Source organism: Salvelinus alpinus, chromosome 33, assembly GCF_045679555.1.
Source record: "Salvelinus alpinus chromosome 33, SLU_Salpinus.1, whole genome shotgun sequence".
NCBI classification, from domain to species: Eukaryota; Metazoa; Chordata; class Actinopteri; order Salmoniformes; family Salmonidae; genus Salvelinus; species Salvelinus alpinus.
In genome coordinates this window covers 1,372,750-1,390,045 of record NC_092118.1, presented here as the reverse complement: position 1 = coordinate 1,390,045, position 17,296 = coordinate 1,372,750, and the positions used below count along the sequence as shown (strand labels likewise).

General features: G+C 44.0%; 1 protein-coding gene across 2 annotated transcripts in view; it reads right to left on the bottom strand.

Annotated features, from left to right (window-relative positions):
- The window catches only part of LOC139563087 (bifunctional glutamate/proline--tRNA ligase-like), a 65,056-nt gene that overhangs the window by 16,733 nt on the left and 31,027 nt on the right, over positions 1–17,296 (bottom strand). Inside the window, exons 12-28 of one of the 2 annotated variants that reach the window (XM_071381367.1) lie at positions 16,955–17,014; positions 15,109–15,129; positions 14,018–14,128; positions 13,446–13,582; positions 8,085–8,292; positions 7,306–7,418; positions 6,867–6,978; positions 6,230–6,568; positions 5,723–5,938; positions 5,313–5,531; positions 4,458–4,685; positions 3,909–4,177; positions 2,357–2,408; positions 1,767–1,976; positions 1,494–1,566; positions 1,172–1,251; positions 1–102 (exon numbers count right to left, since the gene is read on the bottom strand). In XM_071381367.1, the coding sequence (XP_071237468.1) occupies positions 1–102; positions 1,172–1,251; positions 1,494–1,566; positions 1,767–1,976; positions 2,357–2,408; positions 3,909–4,177; positions 4,458–4,685; positions 5,313–5,531; positions 5,723–5,938; positions 6,230–6,568; positions 6,867–6,978; positions 7,306–7,418; positions 8,085–8,292; positions 13,446–13,582; positions 14,018–14,128; positions 15,109–15,129; positions 16,955–17,014 (2,550 nt within the window). The remainder of the gene's footprint in view (positions 103–1,171; positions 1,252–1,493; positions 1,567–1,766; positions 1,977–2,356; positions 2,409–3,908; positions 4,178–4,457; positions 4,686–5,312; positions 5,532–5,722; positions 5,939–6,229; positions 6,569–6,866; positions 6,979–7,305; positions 7,419–8,084; positions 8,293–13,445; positions 13,583–14,017; positions 14,129–15,108; positions 15,130–16,954; positions 17,015–17,296) is intronic. The other variant, XM_071381368.1, reaches the window with a different exon arrangement.

The window sequence follows — 17,296 nt, the reverse complement described above, 5'->3', positions numbered from 1 at the left end:
CTCTTCGGCGGCCTCCGCTTTGGTGGCGAAAGCCGTGTGTCCCTCCTGCCACAGGAACTCTCTGGTCCTCAGGAAGGGTTGGGGGTGCTTGAACTCCCACCTCTGGGGGTGAGTGAGAGAAAGCAAAAGAGAAATTAGAGAAATAGTAAAAATCACGATACATTCTGAAAAGATCACTTCCGCAGTCAAACAGCAAGCATGACTTAAATTTAACATTAACCTAATACAAACAATTCGGTAGGAATGAGGTTTGAGCAGTAGGCCTTATACATTATCAAAGCATATTGGCTATATGCCTGGCCTGCAAATATTATTATTCTCAGACCATATTACATTTCAAAACTCAAGCTTTGATAAAATAGATCAGTTGGTGTAGCACTTGCGAGGCACTGCGGGGCATGAATTGAAATAATTAGCTTTTTTATTTTACTGGACTGATTGTAACTGTATCTGATGGTCATGGTGCTTTCAAGACAACTGGGAATTCGGAGGGGGGGGGGACAATGTCAAATCATGACGTCAGTGATCTTCAGGTCGGAAAGTCCGAGCTCTAGAAAGACACCCCAGTTTCCGACTTGGAATTCAAAATGATCCCAGTCAGATCACGTTTCCCCCTGTATTCTTTGACAGTCTCTCTGTGGTCATGGTTTTAAGTGCTTCAATCTTACGTAGGCTAGTAGCCTATCAAACTTTGCTGTGGCCAGGGTCGTGGAAGCTCTCCAGGCACGATAATTTGAGTGATCCGATTGGCCAGCGCTGTAGGCGTACTCGAGTTAGCCACAGATCTCCCGGTCCATCGGGTAGGCGTAGTTGGTCTTTCAGACAAATAAAATGGTTAAAAAAATGGGAAAACTGTGCTTAACCAGTGCGCAGGGTTCTGAATCAAGTGCAACTATTGACAATGCAACAAATTTTTTAAATTTTTTAAAGGATCGCAAGCCTTTATTGTTGGCTTTTCTACAGAAATGTTTGGTGATCGACTGGGAATGCCTTGCGATCAACCGGTTGGTGACCGACTGTCCTAAACGGTTCTGCCAAAAGACAGTGGACATACTGGACAGGTTTGAAGTCTTCAATTTTCAGTAGGTTTGGGCTTTTCCATTTTGAAATTGTACTGACCCTAACAGTGATGGTGAATATGACAATTATCATTCGTGGATTGGACACTGACCACAACGTTGCACCACTGGTTGAGTTTGATGGGGAGGTCTCTGTGGGACTGGACCCATTTGGAGTAGGCAGGGTACATCACTGTAAAAAGAAAAGACGAAGGATGCATTGGTCAGGGTGTGAATTAGTAAACGAATACATATATGGCATAGAGAGGGTAGAAGTAGTAAGCGCCTTGGATGAAAATATCCATAGATACGTTGTGTCGTGAGTTACACCTATACAATGTAGTTCTTTGAGACCTAGTGAAAAGCATCTGGAAATTCAACGTGTCAAGTTTAACTTTAAAGTTTGACAGAAGTGGTGAGGTGTGTTTGTCTTACCAGTTTCACTAGTGGGTCGGATAGCGACGGGCTCGGCAAGCTCAGTGTTCCCTGAACGCGTCACCCAGGCGACCTGAAGGCAGCACACACAAACACAGTTCACTACAAATGTGTCAAATCACTTAAAGAGGGATCATCAGTATGACAAGACAAATGGTGATCACGCATCACTTGAGAAGCGAGGACCAGGATTTTCAATAGGGATAGATAATGGTAACACCCATCCCCCCAGTCCCCCTCCATCCAACCCCACACACACTTCGCAACACCCACCTCGGGGGCAAAATCCGCGATGTGGGACTTCTCCTTCTCCAGGGCAGCCTGTGAGACAAACATGGGGAAGTAGCAGTTCTCCACGCCCAGCTTCTTGATCTCGCGGTCAAAGAACTCCTTGATGGACTCCCAGATGGAGTATGACCAGGGCCGCAGCACATAGCACCCGCTCACATCGTAGTACTCAATCATTTCTGCCTTAGTGATTACCTGGAGGGGCAGATGTGAAGGTAGACACTTGTCTTGAGCGCTATACCATGGCTGCATTCCGATTCTCCACCCTTTTCCCAATCTTCTAATGGATCTAAAACCACTGGATTGGTGTTATCATTGGCTGGAGGGACTTTCTACCGTTGTTAAATCAATGACAGGAAGTGTGCAAGTGCATACCCTAGCTCCAGGCCCTATTCTCAATTACTTTTTCACATCCTTTTAAATCCACCAGGGGGAGTGTACAAGGAGTATAAATGGAATTGGGCTTCAGTCCAAGAGAGGTTTGTGACAATGCCAAAACGACTGGCTTTAGTGGAGTTTAGACTGCTAGTCAAAAAACTGGGGCAATAATCACTCGCACAGGTGTACAGACTCACCTGAGAGTACCAATCAGACAGGTTCTCCTCCTTCTTAGCCTCCAGTCCCAGTCTAAATGAGGAAAATACACAGAAATCAGGTGTGAAAACCACACGGTATACTACGGATGAGTTAAACAACTTTTTCTATTTTATCGATTAGTTGATGGTTGCTAGGGCCAAAATATAGGAAGAGCTGTGCATGCATACTAGACATGGTGACTTGTCTTTTGCGGAGGGGAAGCCATGTTTTGTATCTAGTGAAGTCAAATCTATGCCCACTTTGCCCAGCAATGGAAAATACCACTTCAATTGGTGTTTTTCAATTCCCTATTTCAAATAGATACGGATGAATTAGACCGACTAATCGATTAATCAAACTCATCCCTACAGAACAGTGTGAACACTCAGCAGAAATCCATCTTCCGGTACAGTTAAAATGGTGAATCATAAGATGTTCGTCCTTTGCTTTTAAGTCCAAGATAACTTTTCTACAAAAGCATGATTTTTATCAACAGCCAGCCATGAATAAGTTGAAAACAGAAAGTCTATCATGTTGTAGAGTCCACTGTAGCCAGCCAGCTAGCTACCTAGCTCTGGGCCTGGGAAAACTGCTCAACTTCAGCACCAACCCGTCTGCTAGCTAGGCCCTGAATCCAATGGAATGCACCCCTGGAATGCACTGTCTTTTCCAACCTACGTACGGAAATGAGATTGAGTAGAGACGGCAAATGTTGTCACTAACATGACAGTCGAGAAATGCCATGACAAAATATGCATGTCCATTGAAAAAAAACTGTTCCACTGCACTACATTTACACGATTTCAATTTGAGTCGTCATTTAGCAGACGCTCTTATCCAGAGCGACTTATAGTGCGTGCATATCATTTCATACGGGTCCCCCGTGGGAACCGATCCCACAACCCTGCCGTTGGAAGCGCCATGCTCTACCAACTGAGCCACAGGGCACTACATATCAAAATCGGATTGGCTAATCATGCCGTCAATCCAAGGCCCTGCTGGTAGGATCAGGGGAAGATTTCTCCTCAGATACCGATACGGAAAACCTTGATTGGATAGCTATTCCTGTTTTCATTTTTCCCCTCCCCACCACAGACAACACCACTCTGAACACAAGAGACGAATCATGATCATGATTGACAAGACTAATATAATTTTCAATCACTTAAACCTTTAATTTTCGGTTTAAATATTCTTAGGCTTCCTCTGAAGGCTCTGACGGTACAGCACTGTCCAAGAGCAATGTTTTGGGCCTATGGCACAGCAGATCAAAACACACAGGTAAGAATATCATAATGCGTGCACACATTCTCGTATTGCTGACCCCAGCAGAAATCGAACCAACTACTCTGACATTGCAAGCGCCAAGCTCTACCAACTGAGTCACACAGGACCACATCCACTGTCAGCCTACATTCATCACCATCTCCCTTGATTTCTGCCATCCATCATTCCGTTTTCAAATCTCCACTCCATTAAAGTACCAATGATCTCTATTCATCCATCTCTGCTTCCCACTCTCCCCTTCATCCACCCATCCAACCCTCTCACCGTGTCTGTTTCTTGGGACCCCCCTCTCCTCCTCCCCCTGCGCCTCCCGACGAGACCTCCTTGACTTTGTCTCCCTTAGGCTGCTTCTTCCCTCCTCCTCCGCCACTACCACCTCCCTGTTTCTCAGACTTGTTCTCTCGGTCTTTGCGGTTCTTGTCCTCTCCGCCTGAGGCTCCGGCGGAAGCCACAGGTTTATACTCCTCTCCTGTGAGGGCCTTGTACTGGGTCTTCAGGGCCAGAAGCTGCTTCACGGCACCATCCAGCTGGTCCTGGTTACAAGGATGGCATTTTACATTGGTTGTGTTATGCGGTCTGTTGCATTTAATTACTCAACAATCAGGACTATCCTGAATAACAATATTAAGATTGAAATCTGATTATCATTTAACATTGGTACAAGTAGCTACAGTTGCCAACGTTAGCTAGCTATTCTAAGTTGTCCATGCGCCAAAACTTCAGCATTCCTCATCTGAATAGCTTGCCCTCGTCATCATGTTTTCAGCACTTTTGGTCATAGATTTACGTGAGGTGAAATTAAATCTCACTAACCTTAGGAGCCTTCTCCGATTTCAGCTTCCTCACTAACTCCCCCTGATGGGACACCTGGGAGAAGAGCACCTTAACGGAGGAGCTAGACTGGGCCTCGGGGGCGGGGCTAGCCTGGACAGGGGCAGGGCTGGTGGCTGGGGCCATGCCTGGTTTGTAGTCCTGGCCAGTCACCTGCTTGTACTCTGCTTTGAGTGACAGCAGATGCTTGACGGCTGCGTCCATCTGGTCCTGAGAGGGAGAGGACAAAAACAGAAGGGTTCATGTCACTTTCTTTTAAACTACCGTAAATGAATTAATAAAGCTGTTAACGCCAAAAATATGGGGTTACATACATAAGAAAGATCAGGATACTTAAAAATATATACATCTTAGATATAGGAGACACTTCAGAACAAACATGTTGTCGGGACTATTTGTTGTTCCATGTAGTGAACATGTTATTCAATGCCTTTGTATTGGCTAGTAGCAGTAAGACCAAAAATAATTTTATAAAATAATTAGTATATATATTTCTGGGGATACTTCAAGGGGCCTTAAAATTCAAAATCAAATAGCTAAATGATCCTTGGTATGACCTTAAAACGCCATATAGTAGAACCACCCCCATCTCCTCCCCTGGCTTAGACTCTGATGGGTTCATATTGTAAAGAATGTTGAAATAGAGCAGGCATGTCAATTCTCTCCCCATCCTAGTGTGTGTATGTATATCGGAGGGTTGGGTTAATACAGAAGACACATTTCCATCACATATGGACTAATAAAGCAAATCTATCTCATCTATATTCATTTATGAATCATTTTATCCAACTTGTGCCTAATGAATGCCAGCCTATCATCCCTTCCTGTTGGCCTCACCTTGGGGGCCTTCTCGCTTTTCAGCTTCCTCACCAAGTCACCCTGCTGAGTCACATGTTCATAGATGCCTGAGCCAGATGTGACTGTGGGGGCTTGGGTGCTCTGGACTGGGGCAGCAGCAGGGACTGGGGCAGTTCCTGGCTTGTAGTCCTGACCTGTCGCCTGTTTGTACTCTGCCTTCAAGTCTAAGAGCTGCTTCACCGCAGCATCAACCTGGTCCTTTGTGGAGAGATTGATCAAATACAGTGGTTAGAGGGATGTAATGTTCTATCAATGGTAAAAAATGTAGAGAACAGTTATGAACAGTTGGAGCAAATAGAGATGAGACAAGTCTTACAATGTACTATAACTGCATAATTCCCAATACCTGCAGGCTAAAAGTAAAGCATTACTGAACTCGTCTTCCTTACCTTCGCTGATTTCTCAGATTTAAGCTTCCTCACAGTGTCTCCCTGTTCGGTCACACGTTCGTATAGGCCTGAGGGAGAGGATGGGGGGGATGAGGCAGAGAGAGCAGTCTTGGCTTGGGCAGCAGAAGGAGGGGTCATCCCTGGCTTGTTCTCCTTCCCTGTGATCTGATGGAACTCAGCTGTAAAATCCGGCAGCTGCTTGACAACAGCATCAACCTGGTCCGGGAGAGAAAAAAACAAAAGAGAGCATTTAAAAAAAGTAATGTATTTTTTATTTCTACAGGTAAAACCTTGAGATTAAAATATTTTTCACTTGTGACTAAGAGGCATCAACAACAAAAATGAAATGAATAATGTTTAATCTTCTACTCGTGGAAAAAAGTGGAACTACTTCTAATTGTGTAGCAGGCTATTTCAACTCAGGATTCAAAATCGAATCCAATCGAATCCAAAACAAGTTTTTTTTAAATGAGCCAAATGATAAACAAGAGAAAAATATACTCAAACCTTGGAAGCCTTCTCGGACTTCAGCTCCTCCTGCTGGGTGATGCAAGCAAAGGGGCAGGAGGTGGAGTCAGCAGAAGGTGCGGGGGTTGCGGCCTTCTGAGTGGTGGAGCTGGCGGGTAGGGCCATGCCTGGTTTGTAGTCCTGGCCAGTCAGCTGCTTGAACTGGGCTTTGAGTGACAGTAGCTCCTTTACCACTTTGTCCACCTTCTCCTTGGGGGCCTTGGCGGTTTTTAGATCGCGTACCTTCTCACCTTGAGCCACGATGCCAAAGAAAACGGCGCAGGCATCGCTAGCTGGGGCAGAGATGGGAGCGCCTTGGCACGTGGCTGGGAAGGGAGCCTAAGAGGAGACAAGGAGTTTATTCCTTATATTACAGAAATGTAACAAAATCTACATGAATCTATAAGAATACAGGATGTATCGGAAAAATAAGGTGGAAGCAAATCGCCAGGTGAGCCTCAGCAATATTGATTTGACTTATCCTATATTTTCAGATCAGTGCAGATAAATGAGACAAGTAGAGGAAGCCACTTCAGACTATTGAGATGAGCCCATAGTTATTTCTTCTCTCCTTTCCTGTCGCAGTAAAGGAGAACTCTAGAAGAGGGGAAAGAGAGGAGTAAGTATTAAGACTCACTGTGGTGGTGGTGGCCTTGCACTTCTCCTTGGAGCCGGCGGTGGGCATCTCCTTGGTGTGGCCATCGGGGATGAACAGCAGCACACAGGGACTCTCCTTGCAGCTGTGGGGACTGGGTGACAACACCAGGGACACGTTAGTAATACAGACACTGGAACGATGTGCTTTTGCATTTAGGAAGTGTAGCACCCATCCAATCCTCTGGCCCATGTCTAGTCACCAGGGACAGAGTATTAATACAGACACACTCTGGAACAATGCAGTAGTACTTCATTTTGAAGAGGCATTGTGCTTTTCCTTTAGAGAATATCCATCCATTTATTTATTATCTCATCCAACTATCAAACCATCAATCCATCCACGAACGCATCCCTTCCACTGGCCCAAATGCAGTCACGGTCAAATCAACTAGTCAAATATCTTGTAGAGGCAATAGAACCTGATTGGCTCGTAGGGCTGGTCACAGATGTAGAAGCCCCGCCTCTGCAGCTGGATGATGTCACCCTTCTTCAGGTCCTTCAGACAGGGGTCTCCCAGCATCTTTTCCTCCAGCTGACAGAAAGAAAGGGAGACACAAAGAAAGGGAGTCACAAAGAAAGGATGGGAGACACAAAGAAAGGATTGGAGACACAAAGAAAGGATTGGAGACAGATGTGAAGAAGATAAAGAGAATGTGATAGAGGGATGAGGAGAAATAGGAAAACCCTTTCAGTCTTCCGAAGGATTAGAAGAGTGTTCCTCTATACTGGTCAATGATATCTGCTCTATTCAGAATGATGTGCTTTAATAATAAATTACATTGGTAAAGCACTTTTCATTATACAGAATAATCCAAAAGTTGCATAAAATAAAAACCAAATCCAATATTTTTTTAACTAGACAGGGCAACTGACACAAAGAAGCCAGCTGACACTACAAGGGATAACACCACCAAGGAGCACAGCTATCAACAGAAAGCCTTCCTAAAGAAAATGGTCATTAGGCCACTTTTTAAAGGAAGTGGTCCGGGAGGGCATTCCAGAGGCTGGGGGCGGTCAAACTGAAAACCTGATCTCCCAAGGAGGAATATACTTCATTCTCATGACATTTTTACAAACAAAAACACTCCCTCACACGACACACGCACATCGCATAGACAACCCCCTTTGACTCTCTCACACACACACACACACACACACACACACACACCCTTGACCCATCCCACCCTTGCTCACCCACCTTGCTCTGTTTGTTGATGTACTCCTTGAAGTCGTCCTCCTTGCCTATGACAGGCTTGGTGATGAGGTGCTGGTAGTTGACGCAGACGGTGGGCAGCAGGGGCGCGCGGGGGGTCTCGGCCAGCCACGTGATCTTGGTGGTCTTCTTGTAGTCCTTGTTCTCCAGGTTCAGTTTGCCGTCCAGGGAGGTGACCTTACCGCTGGCATCTCTGGATCACAGAGATCAAGTGAGGTAGTGTGGGGGTGTAGGAGTTAGGAAGTTGACATTTCTTTTTACCATCATTGTACATTTGGTAACATTTTACTTAGAGTCAATAATGCATTTTAATGTGACACATCAGTTACATTGAGCGAGAGAAAGACAGAAGGAAAATATACAGTGCCTTCAGAAAGTATTCAGACCCCTTGACTTTTTCCACAGCTAGGTTTCAGCCTTATTTTAAAATGTATTAAATATTTTTTTCCACCCTCAATCTACACACAATACCCCCTAATGATAATGCAATTTAGAAAAGAAGTAAGTGTAGGTATTCAGACCATTTACACAGTACCGTACTTTGTTGAGGTACCGTTGGCAGCAATTACAGCCGAGTCTTCTTGGGTATGGCGCTACAAGCTTGGCACAGAGATGTTCGATCAGGTTCAAGTCCAGGCTCTGGCTGGGCCACTCAAGGACATTCAGAGACTTGTCCGGAAGCCACTCCTGCGTTGTCTTTGCTGTGTGCTTAGGGTCGTTGTCCTGTTGGAAGGTGAACCTTCGCCCGAATCTGAGGTCCTGAGCGCTCTGGAGCTGGTTTTCATCAAGGATCTCAATGTACATTGCTTTGTTCATCTTTCCCTCAATCCTGACTATTCTCCCAGTCCCTGCCGCTGAAAAACACCCCCACAGCATGATGCTGTCACCACCATGCTTCACTGTAGAGATGGTGCCAGGTTTCCTCCAGACGTAACGCTTGGCATTCAGGCCAAAGAGTTCAATCTTGGTTACATCAGACCAGATAATCGTGTTCCTCATGGTCAGAGTCTTTAGGTGCCTTTTGGTAAACTCCAAGCAGGCCGTTATGTGCCTTTTACTGAGGAGTGGCTTCCATCTGGCCACTCTACCATAAAGGCCTGATTGGTGGAGTGCTACAGAGATGGTTGTCCTTCTGGACGGTTCTCCCATTTCCACAGAGGAACTCTAGAGCACTGTCAGAGTGACCATGGGGTTCTTGGTCAACTCCATGACCAAGGCCCTTCTCCTCCTTCTTGGAGAGCTTCAATGCTACAGAAATGCTTTGGTACTCTTCCCCAAAGCTGTGCCTCGACACAATCCTGTCTCGGGGCTCTACGGACAATTCCTTTGACCTCATGGCTTGGTTTTAGCTATGACATGCAGTCAACCGGGGGATCTTTATATAGACATGTGTGTACCTTTCCAAATCTCATGTCCAATCAATTTAATCTACTACAGGTGGACTCCAATCAAGTTGTAGAAACATTGAAGAATGATCAATGGAAACAAGATGCACCTGAGCTCAATTTCAAGTCTCATAGCAAAGGGTCTGAATACTTAAGTAAATGCAATATTTTATTATTTTCATTTTTATAAATTTGCAAAAAAACTATTTTTCGCTTTGTCATTAAGGGGTATTGTGTGCGGAATGCTCAGGATTAATTTTTTTGAATTTTTTAAAACATTTTTGAATAAGGCCTTAACGTAACAAAATGTGGAATAAGTCAAGGGGTCTGAATATTTTCTGAAGGCACAGTATATTAGTTACATGGTGTAGCTATAATATCTAGGCTAGTGACGATCCTTGCTGCACGTGGAGAGCCACAGCATATTTTATATTTACTTTATTAAGTCAGTTATGAACAAATTCTTATTTACAATGACGGCCTACTAAGAAGGCAAAAGGCCTCCTGCGGGAACGGGGGCTGGGATTAAGTAAAAAATATATTTTTATACATATACACACACACAACGTATCAAGTGATCTTGATTAGTTGAATTTAAGTGTTTCACTGCCTAGCTGGTACTGCTGCTTCCTGAGACTAGGTGAACACTTGCTTAGGCAAAGCCCTCCGGAATAGCCTTCTGTAAAAAGCTGCTGATCTAAAAAATATCTTCCGGTCTTTAAATTAAAAACAATTTATGAAGGCTTTATATAGCATACATAACAGCTTCAAGCACAAAATAAATGCTTCACAAATCTATAGGATTATGTTATGGTTTATAATGAGTCTGTAGCCATTAAGTGCTTTGAAAGGCTAGACATGGCTCACATCAACACCATTATCCCAGAAACCCTAGACCCACTACAATTTGCATACCGCCCCAACAGATCCACAGATGAGGCAATCTCTATTGCACTCCACACTGTTCTTTCCCACCTGGACCAAAGGAACACCTACGTGATAATGCTATTCATTGACTACAGCTCAGCGTTCAACACCATAGAGCCCTCAAAGCTCATCACTAAGCTAAGGACCCTGGGACTAAACACCTCCCTCTGCAACTTGATCCTGGACTCCCTGACGGGCCGCCCCCAGGTGGTAAGGGTAGCCTCAACACAGGGGCCCCTCACGGGTGTGCGCTCAGTCCCCTCCTGTACTCTCTGTTCGCTCATGACTGCACGGCCAGGCACAACTTCAACACCATCGTTAAGTTTGCTGATGACATAAGTGGTAGGCCTGATCACCTACAACGACGAGACAGCCTATAGGGAGATCAGAGACCTGACCGTGTGGTGCAAGGTCAACAACCTCTCTCTCTCAACGTGATCAAGACTAAGGAGATGATAGTGGACTACAGGAAAAGGAGGACTGAGCATGCCCCCATTCTCATCGACGGGGCTGTAGTGGAAAAGTTGAGAGCTTCAAGTTCCTTGGTGTCCACATCACCAACAAACTAACATGGTCCTAGCACACCAAGACAGTGGTGAAGAGGGCACGACAAAACCTATTCCCCTTCAGGAGACCGAAAAAATTTGGCATAGGTCCTCAGATCCACAAAAGGTTCTACAGCTGCACCAGAGAGCATCCTGACTGGCTGCATCACCGACTGGTATGGCAACTGCTCTGCCTCCAAGCACAAGGCACTACAGAGGGAAGTGCGTAAGGCCCAGTACATCACTGGGGCCAAGCTTCTTGCCATCCAGGACCTCTATACTAGGCGGTGTCAAAAGAAGGCCCTAAAAATTGTCAAAGACTCCAGCCACCCTAGTCATAGACTGTTCTCTCTGCTACCACACGGCAAGCGGTATCGGAGCCTAGTCTAGGTCCAAGAGGCTTCTAAACAGCTTCAACCCCCAAGCCGTAAGACTCCTGAACATCTAATCAAATGGCTACCCAGACTATTAGCATTGCCCCCCCGCCCTCTTTAACGCTGCTGCTACTCTCTGTTATCATCTATGCTTAGTCACACCGGTACCCCCTGTATATAGCCTCGCTAAACTTTTAACTGCTGCTCTTTATTTGTTACTTTTATTTTTTTAGGTATTTTTCTTAACTTCATTGTTGGTTAAGGGCTTGTAAGTAAGCAATTCACTGTAGGTCTACACCTGATGTATTTGGCGCATGTGACAAATAAAATTTGATTTGATTTGTCGTAATTCCCACAGATGGGTGAATTGCCAAATGTGACATAACGCAGTGGTTCTTAAGCCTGGTCCGGGGACCCAAAGGGGTGCACAATTTTGTTTTTGCCTTAGCACTATACAGCTGATTCAAATGATCTGATTCAAAGCTTGATGATGAGTTAGTGTGTAGGGCCAAGGCAAAAACAAAAATGAGTCCACAGAACCAGGATTGAGAACCACTGACATAACGCACTGTTAATTAGGGATGTAATGATTCACCAATACGCATCGGTCCCCAGTTCAAATGTTTAAGATGAGTGCATTGGTCCACGGGACCTCAAACTGATCCAAATGTAGCATGCATCGGTCATAACATCAACTGAAACATTACTTTGTCGTTGTTGCTTGTATTACTTTCTTTCAACCTTCCGAAAATATCCCTAATCTTCTGTGACAACTGATGCGTCCTCTGCTTCAGTGTCAAACTAAGCATGTAACTGTGTTGACCGTCATTGATCTACAAGTCATTTTGCATCCCGAACAACCCAGGCAATATCAGTGGCCTAGTCAAACTGCGCACTGTTTCGCATGCTGACCAATGGCCGCGAGTCACTTTCAGCATTCAAACACTTGTAAAATGGCTTGCGCAATATTAGGCTTTATCAGTTGAGTGACAACCAATGTAATTTTTTAGGTTATTGTTATCAAATGCACTGTTGAAAATGGTGTTTTACTGGAATAAAGTAGCCTAAGCAAGCGCCCGAGACAACTCAACTGGCTATATAGCCTACCTGGTGATCGTGGCTTAGCCTACAACAGATTTTATTTTGACTGTGCAGGTTCACTTTCAGCAGTAGTTTTGGTAGTTGTTTTGCTTTAAACAATCAGTGTATATGGTAATTTCCTTGATACACAGGGTAAAGTTGATCATTTCATAACGAGGACAACAACCACTTTTTCTACCCACACCGCACTTCGAAACACGAGGAAAATAAATCTTCCGATATATATTCATTGGCTATGTCATAGCTAATATTCGATACATAACTAGCTCAAACATTGTGAAACTCAAAAAAAGTACTAATTAATTAGTGGGTTTGCCCTCCTTATCTGATAGTGGAGTGGTAGATGCCTAGGTTCCCTTATGGCTCAGCTCAGGTGCCTACATACACCATAGACATATACACATGTAGATACATTTACACACACAGATAGATAGACAGACAAAGAGAAGTTCAGAGAGGCCCAGCTCATGAGCTCCATCAGCATATTTTTGAATTTAGAATTGAACATGAATGTGTTTACACAACAAATGTTAGTGAATCGTATCGACCAGCATTGATTTGTTCCTCTAATCCACTGGTCAAACTCATCCCATGGAGGGCCGAGAGTCTGCGGGTTTTCGCTCTTCCCTTGTACTTGAATGATCATTTTGGGTAATTGATTAGTTAGGAACGCCCCTCACCTGATTGTCTAGGTCTTAAATTGGACAAAGATGTAAAGGAAATAACAAAAATTAGCATACACTCAGCCCTCCATATAATGAGTTTGACACCCCTGCTCTAATCAAACCGAATCATTTCAAATTAAAACATATCATTCCTGTATCGTATCAGAGCCCATGTATCTAGATACGTATCAAATGGTCTTGAAAGGAAAATATGCACATCCATAATGTTTATAGACCATTTTTAAAGTATGACATGCTCATATAGATGAGTTGAGAAGCATGTTTATGGTGCTCATGAAGCCTGTATGTATGCTTTATAAGTTGAACTTTAAGGTGGGATTAATCTTACTTGTGGATCTGGGTGATGATAATGTTTCCCCAGTTGATGAAGGTGACTATCTCTCCCTTTGTGAAGGTCTCTGCATCTGCCCCTTCCACCAGCACCCTGGGTCCGTACCACACCGCTTTCATCCCCACCTCTGTGTTCTGGAAGGGTAAAAAAAAATACACATTTGCCAGGTTTAGTTGCGGATGGTATGATGGATTGACTATATTTGGTTGGTTTGGTGGTTTATTTGGCTATATTGGTTAGGTTATTCATTTGGGAAAGATTAAGTTGGTTGATTATTCACATCATATACTCAACTTGACTGAGGTATTTTGATTGTGAGGGGAACTCTTTTAGCATTGTCAGAGTAAAAAAACCCGAATGAAAATCAAATTTGAATGTACACTTTTGGAATTACAGTAACATTTCATGTCATACTTTGGCTGCTGAACACTAGATTAGAGTGCAATACTTCGCTCTTGTCAGGCTGTGTCCAAAATGACACCATAATCCCGATATAGTGCACTACTTTTGTATTGTACTTTGTAGGGAATAGTGTGCCACTTCAGTGCAAATAATTGGCATAAAGGTACCTTGGGGTGTTTGACGGCCTCCTTCATCTCCTCTGTTGCCTCAGGGATGACGACAGGGACTGAGTAGGATCCTGACAGGGCCGTGTATCTGGGGGCCACTGGGTCGATAACCTACAGACACACAGAAATGGGAGAGGTTCGTTATTGCAATGGTTTCCTTTGTAGACAGAAAAACTCATTCAGTATCCTGACTGAAGACTAGTCCACAGAGGACAGTTCAATTGGACCGGAACATCTTCAACTTATTTCACACTAACCAGCTGAGCCTACAGAGCAGAGGGGTACTGTGCTGGCCTGGTTATGCATCCACCATAGTTGTTGGAACCATGCTGGAAACAACAAAGTGAAAGGAAAATACCCAACCCAGCACAGTACGGCTTGGCTCAAGTGTCAAAATAGTATTTTTCTGGGCATGTGAACAGAAATACCTTCACCATACACACCATTGAAGGAAGAAAAGAAGGGGTGGATGGTGGTGGCAGAGTACAGGGACGACATGAAGGATAGAACGTAGAGGGGGAGCCAGTTTTGCAGTATGTATTGCCAACTACACAGACTAAAGGCAAAATGGGAGCATCTATAACCATGGGGAGCGGAGAACCTTTGAATTTTTCACATCCTGTAGCTTAGTAAAAACAGAGCCTAACAATGCACTGCTGTTATACAGGTATGCCAGTGCCACCAAAGGTTTTCCTAATCAGAGTTTATAGATACTAGTAGTCTGCCAAAAGCAAGTGACGAGTCACTTTTCAAAAGACTACTAGAATCCACTGTTTTCCTTGTGTTAGTCATCTCTACACCTCAAAGCTGCCAGTTGTGGGAATGGGAGGTGGCCGGAAAATCAGGGACACATAAGCAATGGGACAGGAGTATCTAGGAGAGCAGTATGGGGGTAGGGGAAGAAAGTTAACTTTTGTAGGGATGTTCTTCTCAGAAGTGACTAGGAGTCAGACTCCAGAATGAGCTTAACATTTGCTCCGAGTGGGATTTAAGCAAAATTATTGTTGTAGAATTTATGAAAATGCAGCTTGGCGAAGACGGGGGAGGGACAGGATGGAAAGCACAAAGATGGAGGGAAGGAGGAGGAGTACCTTGATACAGCTAATTGGCAGCTTGGAAACAGAAAGTGAGATGCAGTTCAATGTCAAACAAGAGAGAGACTGGAGGTTCGGAGTGGGTAAGACAAGTTCAGACAGGATCGGGTACATCTACGACATCCCTCCCCTCCTCATTGCCAATATCATGGGCTTAGAGGGGAAATAAATGTCTTCCCTAGATATAATATATGACATACATAGCAATGTTTAAATCATTTCTGGTTTAGAAGAATGGGGTGTTTGTATATTGGACACAAAGAAATGGCACCTTGACAACACCTAGCCCCCGTGACCATGGCAGAGTGCTTTTTGATGCAGATGCAAAGGTGCGCAAATTTAAGAGGCAGTTACTGCATGCGGACAGACAATGGAATGCCAAGATTTACATGAAATTCTGAAAAGTAGCAAGGGGTGTATAAATTAGGGGGATATGATTGCAATGAATGTTAGTCTCTCAGATGGGGCTGAGTTGTATTATCTGTGGCAATATATATATATATATATATATATATTTTAAATACAAATAAAAATCGGCAAAATACCTCTAGAACTTAAATCAGTTTGTGACACTCACTATGTATAAAGTATGCTGGACGGTGATATTCACGTTTATTTTGAGAGAAACTTGTTTCATGATCACATCTATCAAACGCAAAGGCTAATGAATTGGACAGGAACCTAGAGCCTCCTCAAACCGTAGAGTCCGTTTCCATGGGCCTTAAGTCTATTCGTGGAATAAAAATTATGTTTAGTGGAGATTCTCCATTGAGCATTCTTTTTAGTCCAGAACTACACTTAATCTGGGTCTATGAAACCGACCCTTATAGTTAAGGTAAGAAGACGATTGAAAAGTTGTACATTTTTCATTAAACGGCCCCTCTAAGTTTAAGCCACTGACAGAGCTAAGTCATGGAGGAGGGAATGTGCAGGAAGATTTTATGTTTATGCTTTTCTAATAACCAATTTGACTGGGTTCATGCAAGTGACTGATTCATCGTGCCTGAGAGGAATCCTCACTATTAGAATAAGCAATTTGGCAGTACGCCCAGAAAATTGTTTTGAGAATCGAAAGGGGTGTCTCAGTTTCAAGGTCTCAGCTTGGAGAGAAGAAGCCTTGTGAGGTATTGGTCGGTCACGTGTATGAATCAGTATTGGTCGGTCACATGCATGAACCAAACGTTAATGATGAATAAGCTAGATCATGCAAATGTAGCTTGTCTGTGTAATCAGTATATAAGAGATCTAACGGGACTGCCCCGGTGGAGCTCACTTCAGACCAGTACTTTATGCATCCAAGTTTGACTGTGACATCTCCAGCTTGCTGACAATAAAGAATTATTAATTTAAGATTGACTTCTGGTGTCCCTGTGCAGAATTTCCTGGACAGAAGGATGGAAAGTGGGGGATGAAGGCAGGAAGTAAAGCAGAGGAGAAAAAGAACAGCACAAGACAAGGAAGGCAGCAATGCAAGCTGTGAGTAGGCACCCTATCAAAGGAACCATGTGTGTGTGCACATGAAACAAGCTTCCTTAGGGATTCAGAGCATTTAATTTTGCTCCAACCAAGGTTTTGGGCAACCAAAACCTTCAATAATTGAACATTTCTAAAACCTACAATACAGTCTTGTCTAATCTACCAAATATGCATTTTGCCCTCATGCCACCGATTTTCAGATATAGGATGGGCGGGATGTGACCAGCTTCAACCATACAGTGGGTTTCAAAGTGTCAGGCTTTAATTAGGATTAAGGGGCAGGATTCAATCAGTATCAGTCCAAATGGATATGTAGGGAGTATGTGGAGGGGAAGGGGAATATCAGTGTCCATCCATGCAAGCATACCTTCTTGTTGAAGGCCCAGATCTTGTCCCATTCCATGTTGACCACAGACCTGGATCCACCCTGGGTGAGTGGGGGGGGGAAAAACTAAATAAGGTTTCAAAGAAGGAATCAACAAGGGAATAAAAAGGGGGAATACAGGCTAAAAAGCTGAAACTAGGATGGGATGAACTTCAACATCCAAGGTTATTAGACACACACATAGTTCATTAAGATCTGAGGAACCACGGAGTAATAGAAAGCAGTTTAGACAGTCATTTCTCAAAACGGGGTTGTACATAGCAAAACACACACACACACACACACACACACACACACACACACACACACACACACACACACACA